This window comes from Alosa sapidissima, chromosome 5 (assembly GCF_018492685.1).
Source record: "Alosa sapidissima isolate fAloSap1 chromosome 5, fAloSap1.pri, whole genome shotgun sequence".
NCBI classification, from domain to species: domain Eukaryota; kingdom Metazoa; phylum Chordata; class Actinopteri; order Clupeiformes; family Clupeidae; genus Alosa; species Alosa sapidissima.
Genome location: NC_055961.1, coordinates 12,157,716 through 12,184,351, shown reverse-complemented (window position 1 = coordinate 12,184,351; position 26,636 = coordinate 12,157,716). Strand labels below are relative to the sequence as shown.

At 43.2% G+C, this 26,636-nt stretch overlaps 1 protein-coding gene and 1 pseudogene across 5 annotated transcripts in view; one reads left to right on the top strand and one right to left on the bottom strand.

The window, feature by feature from the left end:
• Positions 1-4,075, top strand: part of LOC121709093 — a 36,645-nt pseudogene extending 32,570 nt beyond the window's left edge.
• stk26 (serine/threonine protein kinase 26) overlaps positions 1-26,205 on the bottom strand; it is a 32,160-nt gene extending 5,955 nt beyond the window's left edge. Inside the window, exons 1-11 of one of the 5 annotated variants that reach the window (XM_042091186.1) lie at positions 25,734-26,204; positions 22,595-22,825; positions 20,292-20,348; positions 19,273-19,381; positions 17,751-17,908; positions 15,223-15,408; positions 14,767-14,912; positions 14,180-14,297; positions 13,759-13,880; positions 13,485-13,533; positions 1,151-1,181 (exon numbers count right to left, since the gene is read on the bottom strand). In XM_042091186.1, coding sequence (XP_041947120.1) covers positions 13,518-13,533; positions 13,759-13,880; positions 14,180-14,297; positions 14,767-14,912; positions 15,223-15,408; positions 17,751-17,908; positions 19,273-19,381; positions 20,292-20,348; positions 22,595-22,825; positions 25,734-25,775 — 1,185 coding nt within the window. In that variant the 5' untranslated portion in view covers positions 25,776-26,204 and the 3' untranslated portion in view covers positions 1,151-1,181; positions 13,485-13,517. Of the gene's footprint in view, positions 1-1,150; positions 1,182-1,255; positions 1,284-9,942; positions 10,308-11,077; positions 13,432-13,466; positions 13,534-13,758; positions 13,881-14,179; positions 14,298-14,766; positions 14,913-15,222; positions 15,409-17,750; positions 17,909-19,272; positions 19,382-20,291; positions 20,349-22,594; positions 22,826-25,733 lie in introns of those variants that run through there. The other 4 variants (XR_006031663.1, XM_042091185.1, XR_006031662.1 and 1 more) reach the window with 4 other exon arrangements.
• Between the last annotated feature and the right edge of the window lie 431 nt (positions 26,206-26,636).

Genomic DNA, 26,636 nt, shown 5'->3' with positions numbered 1-26,636 from the left:
GGAGAATTATGTGACAGAATTCCACACTCTTTTTCTAACAATCGGCCGTGACATGGCTTGTGTGCGTTTTCGCCATCTGATGAATCACGGAACCTCGGTTAATGGCGATTCATATGGTTTGTAATGGAATTGTATATTAATCCTATGCAAAGTTAAAGTCCAAGTCGCATCTTCAGAGGAAAAGTTGTTACTTTTTATAGGGCTGGATTATATATTATGGGTAGCCTAAGTTGTAAAGCAAATTTTGGCCAAAGTCGGACAAACATGAGAATGATGATGGTTCTTTTAAAATGACGTCCTTATTTTGGCCGAAAATATTGAGTTTCAATTAGGTTTTACTTTAAGAAAAGTCTTGATTTTATTATCATGTGCAAAATCTCTTACGAAAATGCGAGCACTGGCGAACGCTGATAATCAGTTTCACAATTGTATCTGTCCTTTCACACAGTAATGCCATTCTTTGGTGTGGACATTAGGCTGCTACATGATATGACCGCCATCTAGCGAATAATTAAATAACCTGCATCCCCAGATCCCAAATATGTTCGACGTATTTCTGTGTCTCAAACAGCCGTAACTATATTTGGAGTAGACTACTTGTCTCTTTTGACACTGTAAACGTATTTTTATGCAAATTAAATTATGTTATTATGTTGTTAGTTCGCTATGCCGTCAACCTACACACAGCCAATTGAAACTCCATAATCAACATTTCACTTGGCTACCTACCTGCTCCATTAAACTAAGCGGTGGACTGATACCCAACGACTGGCGATCACTGAAATCGACAGTAATTGGCCCATATATGTATTTCTTTGAATTCCCAAGACCACATCAGACGCTGTTGTTGCAGGCCTGTGGCATTTGCTTCGTTTAAAACAGTGGCTTAGTATTGCGTAAACCTGAACCCCTGGCTTGGTCTCTGCGCGTCAATGTCTCGATTGGTCTAACATAGCCACTAGAAATTATCAAAGTCTAAACGTTGGTAGTATGCAATAAGAGTAATATTATAATTTGACACGTAAAATGTATTATCACATACATGGTTTTTGCCTCAGATTTAATAGGTTAGCTGAAAATAGATTTCTGGTTGAGTTGCCAAAAGGCCTACTCGCGCGCGCACAGGACAGGGGAAGAAAGAGAGCGTGTGTGTGTGTGTGTGTGTGTGTGTGTGTTAGAGATAGAGTGGTGGAGAGAGACAGACAGAAAGAGTGTGTGTATGCGTATGTGTGTGTGTGTGTATATGGGTGTGTATGTGTGTGTGTGTGTGTGTGTGTGTGTGTGTACATGTCCACGAGCACGTATGCATCTGGTCATCACTTCTCTGGTAATGACAGAGCGGAAAGCTCGCGTGGTAGTGATGATGTCCTCCTTTCACCTGCAGAGTTCAGTAGAGTCGAGACATTCCAAATCACGTTTGATTTGGATTCTTCACACAGACGCTGAAGACTGTTGCGGAAGCTTTTGGGGAATATGACTGTTATCGACAGGGGAAAAGTAAGTAGGTTATTGCACAGTTTATATTTTTGTGTTGTAGTCTACACTTCTAGCAATTAGCCTATATGATTATGTGGTAGCATAGCTGATTTTGAAATGTGCTGGATGGATGACCTTTTATTATGGATAGAGTAAGTAGCCTACAATGCGGAATAATAATGGGTTAGTTTAATGACATTATTGCAACAATTTCCTAAATATAAAAATACATTTTCTGGCGCATATTTTTTGTCAGCACTGTCCTGTCCAACAATCTCCTCCATCTTACTTCAGGCGTTACAGTAAAGGCTATATGTGTGTCGCCCTTTCTTAAACTGATGTCCACAGGTGTTGTGTTTTCTGTGAAGTTAATTCAGGTTCCACGACAATTAGTTCAGAAGAATTCAGAAAATATTCAGTCAAGTTAATTTCCTCTTCAATACACCAACATCATTTATCATATGTGTAGCCGTCTTAAATGTTTGATTGATTTCTCACCGTAAATTCTAGGGTGTATTGTCGTGACGAACAGAAGAGGATGAGCATCAGGAGCAGGCTCGAGCCCTTCAAAATCACTGTCAGATCTGAAACCGCGCGCAAAGAGAGCCTTCTTCGCTTGCGTGTCATATTTCTCGATGACAGTGAGCATACTTTCGAAGTCGAGGTGAGACCAAAAGAGCAATTTAGAAAATTGAAACTGTGTCAGCCACTAATTACTGTTATAGTCATAAATAAACCAGTCAATTAATCTATACAGTCGAGATAAAGTTACTCATGATACAGTAGACCAACATTGCCAAAGCCTAGTCTGCTTGGGACAGATCTTAAATGGTGTGACAAGATGTACTTCTTGCCTCAGTTGCATGACAACAAAGGAGCTGCATTGTAAGGCCCCATTTTTTTATTGCAACTATTCTTCACCCCAAGCCATGGGGCTTTTTGTGCATCTTTGCATGAGTGGTGGGACAATAAGTGAATCAGATGGATAAAAGACTCAGCTCTCTCTTGAGTGGCTCAGAATTGAGTTGAAAGACTGACTGGAGGGTAAGAAGTCATTGGTCTGGATTTTAACTCAGTCTGACTGTCCTGGTTTCTGAATGGCCTTGGGGCGCTCAACATAAAGCTTAAACATTTCCCTGGCTACCTACATGTCCTCCTTTAAATCAGTCCATCTCTCAGACAGACGGCAAGGGATTGGTAAAAATTTTAATATAACAATTTCATTTGGAGACTAGTTATTTATAGGATATATTTCACAATGTAAAACACTGCATGCTTTTGTGTATGTAGCAAAAGGCCCTTGGAAATGATTTCTACAACAAAGTGTGTGGCCAGCTGAGACTTCTAGAGAAAGAATATTTTGGACTTGAGTTTCGTCACCAGTGCGGTACTTTTGTGAGTGACCATTCGCATTCAAATGACTTTATGACTTTATGAATATATTAATCATAAATGTTAGTATATCCAGTTTGTTTGATTACCATGACAATTAATGACTTTATTTGTGGCACTGCAGGTATGGCTGGAACTTCTAAAGCCTCTTGTAAAACAAGTTAAAAGTAAGTTTCAGGTAATCTCTACAATGTTTAAGTGTTATTTCTGAACGTATATGTCTGAAGGGCCTTGTCAGGTGGTCATCACAAATGTTATTGTCCACAATGTGCTTTGTCGCATACACTATGGCATCTGTGACAATCACCTTCAAGAATATCGTAATACAGTTAAAACGTATCCAATCATAATCAAAGATATTAAAGAAATCCTGAATGAAAATGTCCTATTGAGTATACTCATAATAATTCCACTGCTGATATGGCCTGTAAGTTGCCTGAACATGTGGAGACATTTCTTTTGTGCTGTTTGAACTTGTGAGAAGATGCCCATAGGCTCCATATGTAACTCTATATATATATATATGCCACATGTGCAGGGTCCGTCTACTGATAAAAATACTTTTTTTTTTCTTTTGTTGTAGACATCAGTGATCTCTCCTTTCGTTTCATTGTGAAGTTCTTTCCACCTGACCCTGGCCAACTTCAGAAGGAGCTCACCAGGTAAGCGGCCATCTTTTTTTTGCCCCATGCCATGTCATGAGCCAGAACGTGGCGTAGCTTCATGACATGCTGTGGGTTCCGTCAGCGTGCGCTCGTAGACAGGAATCTAAACCTGTTGCATAATGCAGATGCTCACCGTTACAAAATGACCAATCCTCTCTTAAAACAGGACTATAGTGCATAGTCTTGATGGCTAGTGGAAAAATAGGTGTATTTATCTGCTCTGTGTATCTGTTCTTATCTGTTCACTTGGCCATGTACCGTCAGAATGACTTAGATGATTATGCCAGTTTGCCAACTTGTTAGGTATAAAACATACCCCAAAAAGTGGCAACTTGTGGTATAGTGATACTTAAGGGAGTTTCCAGTTGAATGACAAAACCATAATCCATATGCGCTGTAGCTCACATTTCATACCAATGTGGTTCTTTTTTTGTAGGTACCTGTTTGCACTGCAGATCAAGCAGGATCTGTCCAATGGGAGTCTGACATGCAACGATAACAGCGCTGCTCTGCTTGTCTCCCATCTGCTACAAGGCGAGTAGAGGTATAGCATGCAGTGAGTAATAGTAATTCTGCAGCAAAATAACCAAAGCATAATAATAAAGTTGTGTTATATATTAGCAATTTTCCATAGTAATTTGTACCTTACATAAAGGTACATTTGGGCAGCCGTGGCCCACTGGTTAGCACTCTGGACTTATAACCGGAGGGTTGCCGGTTCGAGCCCCGACCAGTGGGCCGTGGCTGAAGTACCCTTGAGCAAGGCACCTAACCCCTCACTGCACCCCGAGTGCCGAGCTCACTGTGCCGGGATTAGTGTGTGCTCACCTCACTGTGTGCTGTTTGTGTTTCACCAATTCACTGATTGGGTTAAATGCAGAGACCAAATTTCCCTCACGGGATCAGAAAAGTATATATACTTAAAGCAGGAAAATTATATGCTTATGTTAATATGATACATAAAAACTTTTCTCCAAACATGTTCTAAACTAGCCCCTTTCTTTGGTCATTTGTGAACGTGCAGCTGAGATTGGAGATTTCGTGGAGGAGCTGGACATGCAGCACCTGGAGGCTAAGAAGTATGTCCCCAACCAGGAGTGCCTCCAGAAAAAGATCCTGCGCTTCCACAAGAGACACAGGTGCCCAGTGCCCCAGTTTGATCTGCTTTGACTGGGCACAATGCCCTAGAGAGAAACAGAGAAAAATATGTGAATAAGCGAAGCTAAATATATTAAGAAAAACATTTTGTAGGCACTTTTATTTAAAAAAAAAAAAAGAAACTACAGAGCTAAATCAAATATGTTTTTCACTACTTGAGTCCCATAAGGGAATAGGGTTGTCTCTTAGAATTGCTTATAGACCCTTTCAACAATAAAAACAAAAACAATGCTTGAACGTTCTATTTGGGCCCCAATCTACTTCCTCTGTATTAAGATAACATATGGAATGTTAAAAAGGAAGGGTCTATATCCTACTCCTGCACCTGCAGGAATTTGTTATTTAAAATAAAGAGCTGTTTATGAGCTCAAACCAATTGCTCTGCACTTATAAGGATGGCTGCTAGCTTTTACAATCAAAGTTACAATCTCTATCAAGCAATTCTCAACCTCTGCTTCAATGCAGTAGAGTTAAAGTCAGCCTGGTTTTATTTCCATAGTAGTGTCAGCACTAGGCCCCATTAAAAATGCTTTGGACAAGGACCTGGGCATGAGGAGTGAAGACAGTGCCCCCCGTCATAACTCAGGCTGATGTGCTCTGCCATCCTCACAGGGGTCAGACGCCAGCGGAGGCCGATGCCCAGCTGCTGGAGGTGGCACGCAAACTGGACATGTACGGCATTCGGCCCCACGCCGCCAGCGATGGAGAGGGCACCAAGATCAATCTGGCTGTCACGCACTCCGGAGTTCTAGTTTTCCAGGTGTCCGCCTCAGGTCACACCTACAGTAGGCCTATTTAAAGCAGCGTCAAGCAGAGGAAGAGAATGCAGCCTCTGTGCCTATGCACGCACTGTGGCAGGTTCATATGGGCAATCAGTAATTCATAAGGGCCAAATTAATTACTGATTGCACATATCTTTAAGGGGCGCACACCATAAAGGCCAACACCACCTGGTCTTTATATGGCAGCAAATGAACATGTCAACTTCTTAAATGACATGTCAGGTATTCATAGATTTCATTAGCAGGACCCCTGGGTGGGTGAGTGGGTAGGGGGGCTGTGTTATTCTCTACCATAAGTTTAGGCAGTGTACAAGTGCCTAGATAACTTTATGATGACTTTGGAAATTTGAACAATCACATTATTTGTAAAGAGGATCAGGCAGGGGATCTGTCAGGAAATCTTTCTGTGTTGCTTCTTCTTCTTCTTCTCCTTCGAGTGTGTCTAACCTCACTGTGAGTCTGAACGTAGAAATGGCTACAAATCCCATTACTGAATCCAGTTAGTGTTTGGCACGGACTCCATTCAAGCTGTATTTCTGGCACAGAGGTGTGAGTGTGACCTTTTTTTAACTGTCTCCAGGGAAACCGGAAAATAAACACCTTCAGCTGGGCCAAAATCCGCAAACTGAGCTTCAAAAGGAAGCACTTTCTGATCAAACTTCATGCTAAAATAGTGGTGAGTACATTAAAGCAAGTATATTTTTTGTGATGTTTGTACAGCCTCAATTGATAAAATGTTTCAACATGTTACAGTATTTAGATATTTTATAGGATTATTTAAACAGTAATGTGGATAGCATTTATCTGCTCCAGTTGAAACAATAACGGGAACAGCCTTGATCTGAATTAGTTTTTTTTATGTGCGTGTATGTGTGAGTGTGTGTGTATGTGTGTGCATGTGTGTGTATATGTGTGTGTGTGTGTGCGTGCATGCAATGCCCATGTGACCTGCAGCCTTCCCATAAGGACACCCTAGAGTTTGCGATGGCCAGTCGTGACGTGTGTAAGGCCTTCTGGAAGATGTGTGTGGAGTGCCATGCTTTCTTCCGTCTGTCTGAGGAGCCCAAGACAAGGCACAAGTCTCTCATCTACAGCAAGGGCTCCTGTTTCAGATACAGGTCAGGACTGCAGGCCATGTCTAATATAATAATAAAACTGTGTCATATTCAGATACGCATGTGCATGACCTGTCTAGAGTTTTTTTCCGTTGGTGTAAATGTCACTCCTTGACTTTTTCTCATCTATACATCTTCAGCGCTACTTTGAAGTAAACAATATGTTTTAAACATACCGGTACCTCTTAAAGTTTATGGTTTATGGGAAACAGTTTATGGTTCTCTTAAAAAAAACATGATAACTGTCTGCAATATTGAGGTATTTCAATGTCAGGTATGTCAGTTTAAGGGCAGTCTGTTAGCAAATGCATTGGAAGTGCACGACTAATGTAATGAAACAATATTTTAGAGTAAGCACTAAGCAGTTGTGCAGCCTGCAGTGCCCTCCGGTTATCAGTCAACTGTGATGCCAGTTGTGTCCAATCTGAAGTCCTGTTGTTGCTCCTCAGTGGTCGGACCCAGAGACAGCTGCTGGACTGTGTAAAGAGAGGGGAGAGGAAAAACCTTCCTTTTGAGAGGTGTGTGTGTGTGTGTGTGTGTGTGTGTGTGTGGGATGGGGAATCAAACAGTGATTTTTAAACCTTTTTTTAAACTGATGTGCTGATTTAACTGATGTGCATTGCTGTGCATTGTGCTTTGTGCTTCCTGAGCTGTGTTTTCACCATACAGGAAGTACTGTAAGGTGCACTATGACACCCGGCAATGCAGATCCTCCCCTGATCTCCTCACAGACGTCTCCAAACAGGTATCCTCTCCAACTTCAGTTTGGTATATCAGTGTGATGACACACAGTACTTCTTGGTATAGAAATCAACAGACCCCAGGCTGAGAAATGGACAAAATATGGTAAAAGGGGCTTTACCAGTAATTTCGCAGCCATATGATTTTTAATGAAATTTCGTCCATCTGCAGAATGTCAGGTAAACAAAAGCGAGGGGCTTTTTGCGAAGGCTGGTCATATTTTCAAACAGCTGGTGCCATCCTTCCCCGGATTTTTCCAGGAACTAATCCACAATATGACTACACAGCCACACCTTTGGCCAGGGGCCAGAAACTCGATTTGATGCTCCCTCCACCAATGCGACATGGCAAATTCAATCTGTGAAACAGCCTCTCTCTCTCTCTCTCTCTCTCTCTTTCTTTATCTCTCTCTCCCCTTCAGTCCGCTGTTCCTCCTCTATGTGCCTCTTTCGCTTGCCCAGCACAGCCCCGCCTGGTCCATCACTCTCTGCATCACCTCCATTCTCCTAATTGGCCTTCGCGCGTCGCACTCCACTGCCAACGGGGTTATTTATTGTCACAAGCTTTCGACACCAACACAAACATTTACCATGTACACGCCCCCCCCCTCTCCACACACACACACACACACATGCAGAAACACATAAACAAACACACACACACAAACACACACACACACACACACACACACACACACAGCCACTCCTCGACTGCACTGTGTCCACTCTGCTAACAGAGTCTACTCTTGTTAAAGACTTTAGTGAGGCGTTACGAGGCGCCGCTATCGCTCAGCCTGCGTTCGGCGGGCAGATTAGACCGAGGTTGTGCTTTTAATGATCACTCCCTCCCATAAACCCCTCTGCGGCCTGTCAAGCAGCAAGCCTTTTAAAACAGGAACCAGTTCTCCAGCGGTTTTAAATGGAATATGACTAAACGGCAAAGTCACTTAACATTGACACACGCTGTCATATGTGCTTGTGGTCTCCACAAGGCTGCATCACCAGGTCCATTTGCCCATGGATGCTCGTGAAATGGTGGCTTAAAAGCAGCGTTGGGTAACGCTTCCCAGAGTCCACTTCCTCTTTGAAGTCTTTGTAATGCATTAGGCAAGAGTGACGTGGGTAGACTGTGAATGTCATCATACAGTAGGTTACCAAGATACATGTGTTTTGAGTCACTGCAGTACACGTTATAGCATATGTAGTGGTTTACATTATGAGCCGCATAAATAATATTTCATATTTTTTGCTTTATACAGACAGATCATGGTTATTAAAATATAAAAAATGTAATTGAAAATACCTGGACAGAGCATATTTTCTCAGCACGATGAGGGGATTTGAAATATTTAAAAAAAAAAACTTTGGATGTCATAATGCATGATTCCAGATGTGTTCAACTAAAAAAACATTCTAACTAGAACATTACTCAGTGTGATGCCCTAGCTGTGCAGTCTCTGTTTTCCTGGCAGAATTGCATTGTGGGTGAATGAGTGTACCTCTCTCTGTCCTGCAGGTGTATGAGCAGTCCTGTGGCTTCCCCCACGCGGGCTGCGCCCAGAGCGCCATGCGGAGCCAGTCCGCCACGGAGGTCCTGCTCTCCGCAGACCTGGACCGTCCCCCGACCCGGACTGCTGACCCCTCCCTCTTCGCCCAGTCCCGCTCGTCCTCCTTCTCCGGCGTCGAGAGCACGTCTGCGTCCACGGCCGCGTCGGCATCTGCCGCCCTGCTCCCTGGCATGGGCATGCTCCCTGGCATGGCCACGTTCCCACTGCGCTGGCAGGGGCAGGAGTGCCTGGGCCGCCACCACCACCGAGGCTGGGGCCCTGATGGCGGGGTCCCTCAAAGGGGCCGTCTACTGGGCAACACGCAGCAGCTGGTGCTGCTCTACCCCAACCCCCACAGCCACCCCCACGCCTGCCTGGGGCTGCCCCCGATGCTGCCCGTCCTACCCCTGCCCCTGGCCGCCCAGGCGGCCTTCTGTCTGGAGCACGTGCCCTGCGTGCTGCCTCTGCCCCCTAGCTCCTGCCACCACGTCCACCATCACCACCATCACCACCACCATCATCTCCACCCGCCGGCACCTGCGCACTCCCTGATAGCCGCCACCGACGACGTCATCCGCTCCTCCAGTTTCTCCAACGCCGGCACGCTCTCCCCCGCCAGGCGACAGCTCGCCCCAGCTTTCGGCTTGCCATCGGGGCTGTTTGCGGTGACCGGCTGCGGCGGCAGTCCCGGCGGGGGACGTGAACGCGGACGTGGACGCGCCGGCAGCGGCAGCAGAAGCGGCGGAGGTGGCGGACGTCTTGAGTTCCCCCGCGAGGAGCTGGGCCACTTCAGCGATGACTCCAGCTACCAGTCGGGCCTGCCGCGGCGGTCCTGGAGCCAGTCTGACATGAAGCTCCTGCGCCAGCCCGCGCCGGCCGCCGAGTTCCGGCCCCTGGGCCACTACCCGCACCTGTCCCGCCGGCAGGGCCCCGTGCGGCCCACCCACCTGCCCCTGCGCTCGTCCTCAGGCCCTGAGCGTCCCGCTTCCGTGTGCTTGCTGGGAGCTGGAGGTAGAGGTGGCGGTGGCAGCCACGCTGAGCTTAGCCTCAGCGACTCGGACTCGGAGGTGATGTGCCCGTTCTACTGCCCGGCACTGGCGGCTCTGGCCCCGGCGGGACCGTTGGCACGCATGCGCATCTCCTCAGGCAGCCTGCAGCTGGACGAGGAGGAGGAGCATTCGGCCAGGGTGAGGGAAGCAGAGGGGGCAGGGGCAGGGGCCAAACAGAAAGCTTGACGGGCAGGTCTGAGATGTCTCCTGTTGGAGCAAGGCTCAAGAGTACTCGAGCACAGCCAGATCAGCGTGAAAATGAGTTTTTGTGATGAAAACCCTAAGACACTGGTTTTGTTCGACTGGATACTGGTCACCTCAGACAACTCTCGGGCCAGGTCATGGCCGGTGTTCCTGGGCTGTGATCTGTTAGATGCTCCTTTCTGAGAACACGGAGATGTTAAGTTCAGATGCTATTTGCATTGCACTGGGTTATCTTGATTTTGCTACTCAGAAACCTCAGTAAATATTGTATTTGTTCATTAATTGTACATGTCTGAATTGGTAAGTGTGTAGTTTGTCTGTAGGAATATGAACTCGTTGGGAATAACATTTGTCTGATTGAAGTCAAGGCTTCTGCAGGTTATCCAGCAGGGATAACAAGTGCTTGTGCAAATAGATATAAAAGATTAGTTTCAAAAAGACTAATTTAGAGAGCTGATTTTTGGTGCAGTGTACAAAAACTCGGACTAAATTATACAGTAGGAGAAAAATGTCTCACGTGTATATTACAATGTGCTCTTTATCTTGGGAGATGAATAATTTAAAAAGGTTATTCAGAACAGAACATTTCCACTAGATATCATTGTTTTATAACGGTTATGATTAAATTATCTTTATATAATGAAATAAAAATGTGTAAATTGTTCTTTGGAGAGAACAGTTTTTCCCCCAATAAAGGTCTTTTCCAGGGGCCAGTGCACCAAGAAGAAAACATAATGTAACTGTAGAAACCAGATTCAGAGTATCTCTCTGATCATTTATGCACAAAGTCATATGTGAACTATAATTTTTGCATTAAGCATATTGTGGCCAAATCCCAAATCAATGATTTCAGTGGACTGGTCATAGGAATGCTTTTCAAGTGTGTAATGATGTGAAAAACATGGAACATGGGAGACCTGCAGAGTACAAGAGAGGTAAGTGTGACAACTTCATAATTTACATTTTTATTTTCAAACCAAACTAAAAAGCTCTTTGTAACAGTTGAAGCAAAAACAACCAAACAAAAAAAGCCTATTGATACAGCTTTGCCAGATCCTTGTGCAGCAATTTCATTTAATATTTACTATATAAAAGCTCTGATAAAGAAAATGTACAAAACTTCAGCATCAATGAGTTGTACTAAAGAAATATAAAAATATTATACCAAACATCGGATTGCTCAAACCCTCCAGCCACTCTGGCAACGTTACGGATGCCTGTTAAAGCATTTTGAAGATACAATGACCATTACAAATATATCGAGTGGAACGATAAATATTTAGGCACTATGGGGTGTTAATGTCGGCATTTTTTTTCTCCTTGCCAACAAGTTCCTCATCACCATCACCACCCAACCACAGATGGCACCCTTTAGTTTTTGAGCTTGGCGGAACAGTCCCTTCTCGAAAGACTTCTGATGTTAAAAAAAAAATACATAAAATAAAAATAAAAACATTGCCCCAACACATCCAAACTATAACTACACAACTACAACCTGTGTACCAAACTTACTATATACCCCAAACTAGAGCTATATATGCACTTCTGCTTAAGCGTGTCCAATCTCCTTTTGGTTCCTTTACTGCAGTGTCTTGTACAACGTCGCACAACTGGCCAGACAAAGGACACTCCCCCCGAGATCTACTCGAAGAGCGGGGGAATGTCTGGAATCTGATTTTTTTTTAAGTATAAAATAACCCCACCCGCAAAAAGTGTACGCAGTGCATATTTCCTTCAGAAGTACAGTATATCCCCCATGACTCCCAGAGAGAAGAGACACTAAAGAGAGAGAGGGGGGGGAAGAGAAACAACTAAAGAGGGGGGGGGGACAATGGCGTGAGAGGAGGAGGCAACATAGTCATCATAGTTCCATCAATGCACTTCTGCACAATTACAAAGAACAGAAAACAAAAAAAGAATTTTAAGAATTAAAACAAACATTTACACTAGTCTCCCACTGTCCACATCCAGCTGATGTGTTTAAGTCTGCAAAGATCTGTCTTTCTGGTTGGTTTACTGTGGATACATGTGAGACTACCTTAGCTATTAAATACTTATCATAAATATTGTTGAATAAGTTATCACCTGCAACTTTGCACTCAATGTACTGTAATTAGTTTTGGATTGACCAGTAACCAAACCTATGATTATGTTCTACATTTCTATTTACCAAGGCATTAATTAAGCGTGCTCTATTACATGATAGATTCAGGCATCAAGGCCTGTGAATGACTTAAGATTTATGCATTTTCTAATACTCAATTCAGACATTAACCTAAACACTTTTTGCACAGCAAAATATCACCCTTCTATTAAGACATCTATTATCAATGATCTTGAGACAATATAAAGGAAAAATAAAAATAAAAGAAACAAAATAAAAGAAATACATCTGATGAAAAATCACTGATTATTTTGCCCCCTCTCAGTGTTGGATTGCTTGCCTTTGTGTGTCTGTGTGTGTGGTGTTGTTTGTGTGTGTGTGTGTCTGTGAGGTATGTCATCCATATTGTCTGACGATATGCATGTCTCCCATACAGCAGTTGTGTAATGCTACAAGTAACAGTGTGTAAAGGGGGGGGGCTGCTACAGTCAAACAGACAATAACTAATCTCTCTCAATTTACATATACACCTGTGGCCCTAAATATATATTAGGGCCAAAGAAAAAGAAAGATAAGCTATTTGTGGAATAAAAACCTACTGGATGCTCCTTATGCTATGCAAACCTTTTCCTGTGATGTGTACTGTACTGGAAAAGCATCCCATGAGTTCAGTTAAACTATAAAACAGGATATGTCTTCCGTATGATTTACAGGGAAAAAAATATATTATTGTAACACTACAATATAAAAAGTTATAGTAATTAGAGCATTATACATGCTGACATCTTGGAAAATAATTCCCTATTCTTGTTAAACCCTATTTTATGTAATTAAAACGGTCTTAAGAGCTGACTCTTAACTCCCAGTATCTTTTGTCAACAAGTGACTTAAACAACAGAGGAAAAAGAGAAAAGATAAATACACGTCCAAAAAAAGCATATCTTTGGGAGAGAAAAACTGAATTCCTTTTGGTAGTATGGTGGTGAGCCGTGTCCTTTCCTATGAGAGCTCGGAGGGAAGACGGGGTTTTGATATGACGGGGCGCAGGATCAGGAGGGAGACACTGCAGCATCCTCTTCCGGCCTCCTCACCGTGGGTGCAGCACGTGCACAAGTGGAGAGTGAGTGTTTGTGAGTGAGTGTGTTCTCCATGTGGCCTGTGTGTGATCAAAGTGTATTTGTGTGTGTGTGTGTCTGTGTGTGATCATGAGATCTAAGTGTGTGTATTTATTTATGTGTGTGTGTGAGCGAGTGTATCTGTATAGTAAAACCATCTGCACATTGCATTAACTCACAGAGAACCTACAGGGTAAGACAGACAGAAAGACAGATCAGGATATTTGCTGTCTAGCGAGCTACCTGTAGAGACATCAAGAGTAATATTTGGGTCAGCATGCTATTTGGGCTGGGGAACAGCAAAAAGATCACCCCCCCCACCCACCCACCCACACACCCCCCTTCTGGAATGGCCCCTTCACTCATGATCCACATTTTATAGTAGAGGCCACTGAGCGTCCAGCCCCTCACCTCTTCACCCTCTCCAGGATGTGGTTGACCATCTTGTCTGTGAGCCCTGGGCACATGTCCTCCGCAGCCTGCAGGCTCCTCTCCAGCTCCTCCAGCACGCCTGGCCTGTGCTGGAGCTTCAGCTGTAGCACCCACATGCGCAGACACACACGCACACACACACACACACACACACACACACACACACACACACACGCGCGCACACACACGCACACACACATGCGCACACACACACACACACACAGACCCAAACATACATGCAGACACAAACACACACACGCACACGCACACGCACACAGACCCAAACATACATGCAGACACAAACATTGTTACAATTAAATACACAATAACCCAACCTTACCGAGTAATGATGAACGCTGGTTAGTTACATCAAGTACATGTGTATAAGTAGTTGTTTTACCTCAGCTAAAACTCGGCTCACTGTCCCATTGGTCACTTTCTTGTCCGGTTTCTTCTTGCGGACGGTGGTGAATGACCATTCTGGCTGGGAGGAGTCATTCTCCTTGTTGCTGGACTCCCTGGTAACATGGACAGAGACCATGAGGTGAGTTCAGTGTGAAGCTTGATGGTTGGTGGTAAACACAGTCCCATGGTGTACGTGCCCCATAAATCACTTGGTAGCAACGTCAGGGCCATCGTAGTAATGGTCCATTGTAGTAATGCTTGTTACTGTATGACTAAGCTTTCTAAACCCACCCTAGATTTTAGAAAGTTCATAAATAAAAAAAAAAAAATAATAAATAAATAATATATATATATATTCTGTATGTATGTATGTATGTATGTATGCATGTATATACATACAGAAACTTCATAGAAGAAAAATGTGCAGTATGGGATATGATACAAAGACTACGGATTAAAATATTTATGTGCATCTGGATCTATAAAATGGCTTTTGCACAGGCAGTTGCTGGGATTAACCACCAGGTCAAACCCTGAGCTCCCATCTCACGTGTGTTAGGGCCCTGTGATGGAAGCACTCACGAGTCGGAATCCGAGCTGGAGTCTCCGTCGCTGTGTCCTTCTGCCTTCCAGCGCTTCAGCCGGTCAATCAGCTCCGTGAGGTAGGACGTCTTCTTGGCGTTCTTCACTACGAACTTGTGCTTCAGGAGCTCTTTGGCAGTGGGTCTCTGCAGACGAGAGAGAGAGAGAGAGAGAGAGAGAGAGAGAGAGACACAGACACTCAACCTACAAATCTGGTACACCACAGCATACTTAGCCCTACAGTATCCCACACATACAGTGACACACATATGGACACACCACTCTAGAGTCTTTTTACATCAATAGAAAAAAGCTCAGAAAAGACTGTGAGCTAAGCCAAGGGGTCTTGTGATTTGCATCAATCACAAGGCATCAACGCATACCAAAAAACATTACTGTAGGATTTGTGGCTAATCATCTACACCAGTAATGAAATCTTCATAGCTGCATACTTACAAATGCAGGGTCTTTGTTCAAACACAGGTCCACAAACTCCTTGAAGGTCTTGGAGAACTCGCCGTTGAGGGTGGGTGGGGTGTTCTTGGGAATGTGGAAGAGGACGCGCATGGGGTGCATGTCCGAGTTGGGGGGCTCGCCCTTGGCCAGCTCGATGGCTGTGATGCCCAGAGACCAGATGTCAGCCTGGGAGGAGGCGGCGGGGGGGGGGGGGGGTGACAAAGGGGTTACACTCAGAACAGTGCATTCACCTAACACAACACAACATAACATACAGTACCCTCCAGAAATATTGCCACCTTTGCTAAAGTTGACTTCAAACCAGTATAACACAATCTGTTGGTGATCTATTGTAATCTCACAATGTAAAAAAGTAGGAAAAATACAACTTTGAAGGGAAGCAAATTTATTTTGAGAAAAAGGAAAATCTCATAAAGAAATAAATATTTCACTTTGCTCACAATTATTGGCACACCTGCATGTAATACCTTCTTAAGCCTCCATTTGCCAATAAAACAGCTTGTAATATTCTCCTATGACACCCTATAAAGTTGGAGAATACAAAGCAAGGGATTTTACAAAATCTCCCCAGATCGTCCAGATTCCTAGGTCTACACTTGTGCATTCTCTTTGACTCACTCCACTGTTTTTCTATGGAGTTTAGATCAGGGGACTGAAATGGCAATGTCTGAAGCTTGGTTTTGTATTCAGCAAACCATGTGTTTTGATCTGGACATTTGTTTTGGTTCATTGAACTGATGAATGATCCAATCATAACCAACTTTTAGTGTCTTGGCAGAGATTGATAGATTCTTTGAAAATGTTCAGGTTTTTCTTGGTGTTCATGAAACCATGCACCTTAATTAGGTTCTCAAGGCCTTTAGGAATAAAAACAGCCCCACAATAGCACAGCCCCTCCACCATAATTCTCATTAGGTATGAGATTCTTTTCCGTATAGTCATTCTTCTATGTATGCCAAACACACCTAAAGTGTTTCTAGCCAAAGAGCGCAATTTTCATTTCATCTGACAATAGACCACACTTCCAGACAAAGTCACTGTACCATTCAGTAACTCCTGCCGTTTACATTGGTAATTAAATGACTGGACAGGCTTTTACCTGGCATGCTCTCTAAATAATCTATTAGCAGTGAGGTCACTTTTGAAGATTTTTTGGGGGACTTGGTGACCCCAAAATGATACCTTTGTCTGTAACTCTCCAACCGTGGTTCTTATGGACTTCTTTGCCCATCTTACCATCATCCATACTGTACGTGGGGGCAAGATAACCATGGATCCTTGTCCAAGCATAGTTGTCACATTTCCAGATGATTAGAACCTTTTAATAATTGTTTCAACTGTAAATATAGGCATTTTCAACAAAGTACCTAGTTGTCATAGACATTCTCTGACTTACCAATGTCAACACACTTTCTTTTAAAGTTTTTAAATTTAGTGTATTCTCTTGTCTTTCTGATGAAAAATGGCTAAAGGATTTAGTTTCTGTGTGACTTTATATTCATACCATAGTGGAAAAGAAATTCATGAACTACTTCTGAAAGTCCACAGACACACTCTGATTAACTTAAATAAATTGAAATTAGATAGGAAAATGCTTCTGTTAGGTTTTGTTTATAAGATTTTTCAGGGGTGCCAATAATTGTGAGCAACGTGTTTTAGTTAAAAATATTTATTTCTTTATGAGATTTTCCTTTTTCTCACAATAAATTCTCTTCCCTTCAAGGTTGTATTTTTCCTAATTTTTTTCATTGTGAGATTACAATAAATCACCAACAGATTATTTTTTATACCGGTTTTAGTCAACTTTAGCAGAGGCCAATAATTCTGGAGGGTACTGTTTAACATAACATAAAACATCACAACAAATAACAGGAGTCTGTTATTCATAATGCAGTCAATGACAATGCGTATAGGTGAAAGATCCTATCTAGAGTGTGAGCAGAATATATAAACTTGATGGAATACAGGACAATACACTATTGTAAGGTAGTATGTCAAAGAAGGCATCTAGACAATAAGGAAGGGCCACTGACTGCCACCCTGCATAACCAGGTGTGGTAGACAGGAGCTTAGCATCACCTGTAACAGGCGAGATACATGGCATCACACTAACTGCTTATTTAGTCACATTACACAAAGTCTGCTGCGTCATGTTTGCATTAAACAGGCTTTCACAGGAATCTGCTTTGCATAGCTTGAGGATACCACGGTATTTTAGGAGCAAAGCTTGGCCGTCTCCCTTAACCACACTTGGAATTTGCTACAGTCTGTCACAGTTTCCGTCAGCAGGCTTCACCTTAAGATCAGGGAGAACCCAAAAAGGGTTTGGTTCTTAACGTATTAAGCATCTGGTTTGCCAGTTTTTGCAAAGACCAAACCAAAACAAACAACAATAATCTAATCCCCGTCAATGTCTCAGTAGCAGACAGTCATATGAACACCTGACCTTAGGTGAACCAGTCACTCCTTGTTCACTGCCCCAGTAAGATTAAAAATGACATGCTTACCTTTGAATCATAGGCAGACTGCTGGATGACCTCAGGAGCCATCCAAAACGGGGTGCCCACAAACGTCTCGCGCTTGATCTGAGTGTCTGTCAGCTGCCCTGCCACCCCGAAATCAGCCAGTTTCACCTCGCCAGACTCGGACAGCAGGACATTGGCCGCTGGAACAAAATCACACACACACAAATCTTCATTTATGCTGCAGCCATGGTAAACATGAAAACCTACCCAAACATGGGCCTCTCTGGTGGCAGTGGTAACAGCCAAAACATCCTGGATACTGCAAATTACCGTTACTGATTACAATTACTGATGCTGTGAGTGTGACTTTCTGTGTGCAGGGCAGTTTTATTCCCATGATGTGAATGTATCCTGATTAATTTTATCCAGACAATCAGCCCGTAACAACCATGGCCATCCAGAAAAAAAAATTCAATGTAGGCAACCAAGTTAATTCTATTGCACAAAAAACAAGTCAGGCGAATAACAATGCTGAAAGAATGTCACGGCAATGTTATTGTACTAATTAAGGAGCTAGGTGAAAGAAGCTTTTTAAACAACCAAACAGCTTAGTGTAACAACATAGCCTATGCTATTAGACAGCTTAGAGTCAACTGCTGTATTTGGCCAAAAATACCCCAAGTATGAGCATTACTTTGTGCGCAAGTAATGAGGCACAATGTAAGGCTGTTTGCACAGCCAGTAGCCTAGTCTAACAAAAGACAGGGAGCATGCATTCAGTCATACAGAAACAGGAAGCTACAGGGTGCGACATACCAAGTAGGCTGTCAAACTGACCCCAGTAAATTGTTAAGTCTTAATTTCAACTAAATAGTTTAAATGACAAAATTATTGAAATTATTAAATAAATGCTAAATCATTTTAATTTGTTTGGGTTTTTTTTTTAACAAATATATGAATGCAGGCTATTCACTGTGATCGATTACACATGGTGACAAAAGGAAAGGGATAAATCCTTATAATGGATGAAATGAACAAAATGACTGCTCAATATGACAACAAGTCATTTCACACGTTGGAACAGACCAACTGCCTGGACTGCTCCTGCCTCACTACTCACTGAGTCATATGGACTCCATTGTGTTTTTATCTAGTAGGGTGGTGCCATGGGTGAGGACAATTATTAGACGAAACTACTGTAATGATGACAGACAAAAACATGCGCTGGCCCTACACCATCCGGTTTATTTACAGTGCCAGTGAGGGATAAGTCTCATACACTGCGAGGCACCATAAATACAACAGCACTCAAATTTGGGTGGCCCTGCAGTTTGTAGCTAAAGACGTGAAGATGAAATGTATATGACGGGAATCGTAAAAACAAGCACAGCTTAGTGAAGCACAAACGTCTGCCACACCAACCGCCACATGACAGCTCAAAAACACAAGGCTGCTCCAAAATTGCATCAAATACAAAACTCAGACTTACAAACGCAGACTATTACAGCATGAAGCGTACACACACGTACACACACCTGTCGTACACACACACGTACACACACACCTTTGATGTCTCTATGGATCTTCTTCTCTGAGTGTAGGTAGTCCAAGCCTTTGAGAACTTCCTTTAACATGGTGGCTATTTGGATCTCATCAAAAGGACCTGCTCGCAGCTGCAAACACAAACACAAACAAACACACACACACACACACACACACACACATACATACAGCATTTACCATGGGAAGAGGTTCCTGTAGAGGAGAGACTTATATCTGTATGTGCTTGCCTCCCCCAAAAAAGAGCATTTGCAGCAACACATCAACTATAGTGAAAGCACTATGGTGCAACAGGAAACCACAACAGTATCATGTATGATCTTCATGCCTTCCATATAACCTCTGGATGTAGCACACTGTAAACAGTAGTGGTTTTAGTTTTAGTTTGCCTTTCCTGATAGCTAACCCACTTAACCTGTTAACATATCATTGAGCAAACAACCTCAGACTCAAACACTGCAGAATTACACATTTTCTGTCCACATGAAGTGAAAATATATTAGTTGTGGTTTTACTGTATCTAAAGTATATTTCAGTGTGTGGTCGCATATTCCATTCTGTCAGATGCCAACACTTCACTAAGCACCTGACACATCAGATGTTAAACAGCTGTGCTTATGTCTGAGGAAGTCTTCCTTTATCTAACCTTTAGGATAAGGACGGATGTCCACCTAGGAACAACATGGCTTTGAAATTGGTGTAGTGTGGATCTTACATTTGACCTCAATTGCTACATTTAAAGAATGGCTGAGAATTGTGTTGAAAACTGGGTTCCTACAACCATTCCTCAAACAACTAATGGTTTAATTTTTCACCCAACAGTTTCTCCAATTGAGCTGACCACCAGAGACCTGGGCTGGTGTAATGTATGAGGCGATATCTAAGCGGTTCTATTAGCCTAATTATCTCTTTAGGCCTAAATGTTAAGACTGCCACAGATAGACTGATAAATGAAACATTAATGAGCTGAGCACACACTCTCTCTTACACACACACACAGATGGTTTTCACACCGGCTCTTACCAGGTCTAGCGCTGATCCACCACCCAGATACTCCATGATAATCCATAGTTTGCTACCCTGTGAAGGCAGATGGACAGAAGGTTACTCTTCAGAAAGCTGAAAATGATTCATTTAAAGGAACCGTATGTAAGAAATGTATTTCAATTAATCATAAAATGGCCCTGATATGTCACTAGACATTAAGAAATCATGTTCATTTAAAATACTTCACTATATATATCACTGTCACTGTCAAAATACTTCATAAATATATCACTGTCAACAGTAGTCCGGCCAGGATATTGTCATTTAAAAAGTGAAGTTGCAGCCCTCAACTGATGTTGAAGTTGTCACATTGTGTTTTGGCCTGATGCGCCACCCTCCACATATCTACTAATCACAAAGTCAATAGTGTTTCGGCATGCCAGCTCTGCCAGTCAGGGGGGAGGGGCAGGGGATACACCGCTCTACAGTAATTTGAAAGTGATTGTAGTATCAGTTTTGACCACAATCTTACATACGGTTCCTTTAAAAGAAACAAGTCTGCCTACTGATTTGCATCTAAGTGCAAAGAGACATTTCTATATAGACATTTGCTTTTAAAAAGGAACTTATTGTGGGGTCAGGAGGGGTGTGGGAATCGCACAGTGGACAAGGACGCTCGGTCTTTAAAATCAAACACTCCTATGAGATCCTCACACTAAAGGCTGGGAGGAATTAGCAGCAGCAGCAGCAACAGCCGCAGCAGGGGCTAGCAAAGGCCTTCACGGGCAGCACAGAAGTGGCTGAACCGGACTGCCAGTGCAAACAGCACACTTGTCAGGGCCCTGGCAGAATTCACCAGGGTTAGTCACATCCCTGCGCCCTTCTGGAAATACTGGTATAGTGACATAGCAGAAGGACGCGGCAAAAGAGCCACCTCTACTAATAATGTCTGGATTATGCTGGAGGAGATGCAACGGGACATCTTTTGAACTACCCTTTAGCAGCACTATGGAGTTTTGGTCTAAAGCTAGCTACCGAAAAGACATTCAAAACCTTGCAACCACCACCCAGAGGCTTACTGGCACTGCTAGAAGCTTGCTAACATTCTAATAGGCGGCTTTCGGCGATATAGTCAGAAGTGTCGGGCTGCATTTTTTGCAGTGTGTTCCTACCCAAAACACAGAACTGCATAATGCACATCTTGAATGGCTGGTGAGAATGACACATGCGTTTATTTGTCGTTTTTTTTTTTTTTTTTTTAAAGGGTCACTTTAAGTCTCTCTTTAAGCATAACATAACATTTGCATAATGCCTCCCAATCTCTCAAGACAAGCCTGTTCTAAAGGGCTTCAAATACACTCAAAGGCCACATTAGGTAAACCGAGTTGGACCCCCTGTTGCCTTCAGAACGACATTAATTCTTCATGGCATATTCAACAACATGCTGAGAACATTCCTCAGATTTTGATATATATTCACATTACAGCATCATGCATCAGACTCGTCAGCTGCACATACATGATAACAAAAAATCTGTTTCACCACATCCCAAAGGATTGGGAATCTCTATTGGATGAGACCTGAGGTGCGTTCAAATTTGGCGAACAGTGGCGAACGTTTGTAGCTAGGTTTTCTCTGGACAGTTACATTTGAATGATTTGGTGTAAACATTCCATTGTAACTAACATTTCTCCCCACGTCCAGCTCCACTGTATGTTCGCGGAGAACTACCTCCGAGTGTTCGCAAACGCTCGTCAAAAACTCAACGCAAACAGAAACCTGTTTGCAAGCGTTCACCTATGTTTTTGCGAATATGAGGCCATTTGAGTACAGTGAACTCATTGTCATGTCCAAGAGACCAGTTTCAGATGATTCAAGCTTTGTGATATGGCGCGTTATCCTGCTGGAAGCAGCCATCAGAAAATGGGTACACTGTGGTCATAAAGGGATGCACGTGGTCAGCAACAATACTCAATTAGTATGAAGAGGCCCAAAGTGTGCCAAAAGATCGCCCACATCATCAACATCCTGAACCGTTGATACAAGGCAGGATGTACAAATTCTGACCCCACCATCCTAAGGTTAGTTGTAGCAGATATCGGTGAGCCGCACAAATTGTAGTCTCAATTGCAGCCTGCCATTTTATTGGCTGATTAGATTTCTGCATTTATGAGCTGTAGAACAGTTGTATCTAATAAAGTGGTCGATAGCAAAACTCCCTGATCAGAGTTCAGGTAGTTGGGGTGGTCCCTCTACTGACATGGGGATTACAACAACATTAAAAAGCCACAGGAAGTTGAAGTTGAAGTGGGTCTTCCAACTCCAATGCAGCACTGTACCTTCAGGTAGGAGCCGTAGTACTTGGTGACGTGCGGGCTGTCGCACTGACTGAGTACAGTGATCTCCTGCTGGATGTCCTCGATCTCGTCCTCGGCCTCCTCCAGGTCAATGGTCTTGATGGCCACCACGTTCTGGGTGCGGTGGTCGATGCCCTTGAACACCTCACCGAAGGAGCCCTTCCCGATGCGCTCCAGCTTGGTGAACAGCTCCTCGGGGTCGACCCGGCTGTTCTGTGAAAGGGAAGAGGGGGATTATGGGAAGGCTCAGAGCGGGAGACACTGGTATAGATCAACTATTTATATCTAACAGGTGCAGGATATACAGTATGGCAGATAATTGGCTTTTGGCATACTAAGATAATAAAAAACATAATAATAATAATAATAATAATAATAATAATAATAATAGATTGTATTACATGTGGGCAATGTGCAGCTCTTTTGTTGTGTTGGCAACAGAGAAAGAAGGCCATTGTGTTTGAACAAGAGTGTGTGTGTGTGTGTGTGTGTGTGTGTGTGTTCAATGCTTATCTCTTTGCAGGCAGGTTACAGCAGGTGTGAAGGACATGTAACCGACCATAACTGAGGACCGCTGCAGAGAATTTCCTAAACACTCTGCTAATTATTAAAAGACCTCCTTGCACAAAGCCGTCATTGTTGCTAAATGTTCATCATAACACAGCTAATCAAATGCCTGGCTTCTTACTAGAAGGCATGCACAGGGAAAAAATGGTTTTCCAAAATCTAAGTATAACACAGACAACACAGCAAACAGTGTGGCTTCAAATAAGCCTTCAGTGTCAACATTCAGTGCCTAAAGAACTAGAAAGCAAAGACATTCTGTCCTTTTATTTGGAAGGAATTCTAGCCCAGGCCATGATGAAGTTCGACTACCAATCCCAACCCCCACTCCTCCTCTCATTCCAACACCTGGCTACCCTCACAGGCCCACTGTTACCAGGCAGCCACCTGGTGCCCTGTTATCATATCACCACAACAACAAGGAACCAGCTCACTGGCCTGCCACTCCCTCCAGCTGCTGTGGTTACCATCTTGTCAACGCAGACCTGGGATCAGAGCTCGACTGCTGTTCACTAGCCATACTGAAGCCTTAGCGCTGACCACACAAATAATTAGCCAGTCTTCAGATCAACTGTAAGTAATGACACTTTAAGAGGCTACATTGAAGGCCTTTTTCTGTTGCCAACGAGCAATGCACAGCAGGGCATACGGATGTTGTGGTGAAATGCCAGCCAATGCTGGTAAGTGGCAATGGCTAAAAGTCTGTTAAAACTTCCCCCGAGCGAGCCAAGGCTTGAATAATTTTTTCTGTGGCAATGACTGGCTGCATCCTGCTTCACTGATCATGCAGAAGCTTGTTCTTCTGATAAACAAAAAAAGGGGGAAGGGGGAGCAATGAAGCTTGTAAATTTGTCTTGCCGGCCAGTCAATCAACACATTTGTTAATAAACGTGACGCAACAAGTGTAATTTCAGTGGACACAAGCCCTCTAGCCTGTTTTGTTTTCTTTCTTGTTGTGTTGCTTCAGCATGTCAACAGAGAAGCAATGGTCTGCTCATATGGGTATAGCGCACTGCAGTAGGCAACACGTTGACACAGAACTGGTGATCGATCAAACACTTAGTCACTTACACACACAGAGACGTCAGAGAGGGGTTTCCAGTTTCACTGTGGCAGCTGACACTAGGTGCGAGCTAGACTCAGGTGTTAGCCAAGTTATCAAAGGAAGTGAGTATAAAGAATACTTCCTCCATGACCACACCCTGACTGTGTGGGGCGAGATAGAGAGAGAGAGAGAGGTGTCTGTAGGCTGTGCCTCAGTCTGTCAGTCGCTAGCCTACCATACCATTACACCTGCCAGTACTGCACTTGTCACACAAACTCAGACTTTGGACCAGATGAAGCGAACAGGCTAACCATTACTCTCAGACCTCAAGGGTTGTAGAAAATTAGCCAAGATGTGCCAGCCTCTGGTTGATATAACCTCTGGGAAAACTATACAAACAAGATTTTTTTTTTAAAGAGAAAGAGAGAAAAGCAACATGCTCAACAAGAACTGGCTTGGCATAATACGGCCCACATCTCGTCGTTCTTGAGTTCTCAGACTTGAACTCCATATGGCTTTGCCCACTTCAAAGTACAGTGCTGATAAAATAAGGCTTGGTTATTTTCGTGTCATGCTTTTCCTCAAACGAGATTCAAGGGTAGGAGCAGGAACTCCCATGCCATATGATAACTGTTTTAAACTGTATTAGCGCATTATGTGTGCAGTAGCAGAACTCAGAATAACATATTTTCAATAATTACATCCATATCTTCGTCCGACACGGCAGAAACATGGCTTTGAGTCCCTCGTTTAAGGACTTAGCCTAAACAGCCTGACGGCACCTTAGCCCGTGACGTCAGGAAAAGGACTGGATCGGTCCTGCAACAGCACATTAGGAACTTCCCATGCCGACTACAGTGGACTGTTTGCTAAATCGACCCTGTGATACCACAGGGCGTTTCACAAGCTGACCACATTACTGACAACATAGCGTTGAGTGTTTATAGTTAGTTACACTGACCACAACTAGCAAAAATGCTTGGTCTCTGCCTGTTCCCACGTAAACATGCAGATGTCTATCAGAAACTTTGGGTGTTATGTTTGGACCAGGAATAGCTCGACTGTCTATTTCTGAGCCAGTAAAATGATAAGGAGCAGCCCATGAATCCTGAAATGGAACCATAGGACGTGTAAAAATAGATCCAAGAGTTAACCATGCTATCTTGGGGCTTTGGACCACAGAGACTTGCCAGATCTCTATAACAGCTGTACAACAGACAGTGGGACCATGTACACAAAGTTAACATACTTGACTTGACTTTTACGAGCGCATAGTAACTTCAGCTAACGTTATCCTCGCTAAACCCATCGTAACTGACGTTAAAGTGAACTAACCCAACAACAATCACCCCAGTAAGTACATTACACGGAAAAAGTCAGCATGTACACAACGCTTCTTCTCCTGTTTCAGGTCATTGTGATAATTACAAATACCACAGGCACTGTATGTTATGCTTAATATGTGTCGAGCTGGTGTTGATAACAGCAAGTCGGAGGCCTTCACTACCTTACCTGCATTCCAGGGACTTGCACGGCTACCGGTGACTGGGCCATGTTTTGCGTCCAAACAACTGAACCAAACAGCTAACGGCAACTATCAGAATCAAACTATGACGACGTCAACTAATAAAATTAAGTCTTAACTAAAAATATATACGTATATTGGACTAAATAGGCGTAAAATGTACGTATGTGATACAGGTTAGCACCTTGACTACCTAGCCAGCTGCATAGGTAGCCGGCCAGCTAGCTAGCTATTTAACCAAAGCACGCTTTCAAACTTGCTTGCCGGAGTATTTTTCCATGTCTTCGGTATCGACGAAGCCCACTATTGAATACTGGGTACACGTAGAACAGTTAAAAGTTCTGTTACATACTTCTTCGGATCGACAGAGCAAGTTTACGAAACTTTCATGAGTGAGACACAGACGCCATGCTCAACCTGCGCTGACTGCAAAGTTGTTTTCAGCCTACTTGGGTGGAGCCGAATACAGCGAACAGGCCGACAACGCTTGCGTCACTGGTGCCTGCTGCAGAAAGATATGGTAAGCCTCCTAACTAATGATTCTTGAGTTTACCAAATCGCATTGTTGCGCTTTTGTATTATTTTAATTGAAAAAATCAAAGAATACAGAATAAATATATTCACTGCTCATGTATAATTGTTTTAACAGATGATGTCAATTTAAAGACAACTATTCATGCTCAATTTATGAACTGTTTCCTGTTCATTATACTTTAGGTGAAGGTGCACAAGTTAATTTAGTTCCATACGATCTATCTTCAGTCTTTAGTCTAAACGTAGATGCCTCTTCTGTGTTTGTTTATAATGCCCCCTACTGTTCAGTAAACCTACAGGAACGCCAGTGATGAATACAAACTAAAAGAACAAGTGAAGAAGGAAAACATAATACT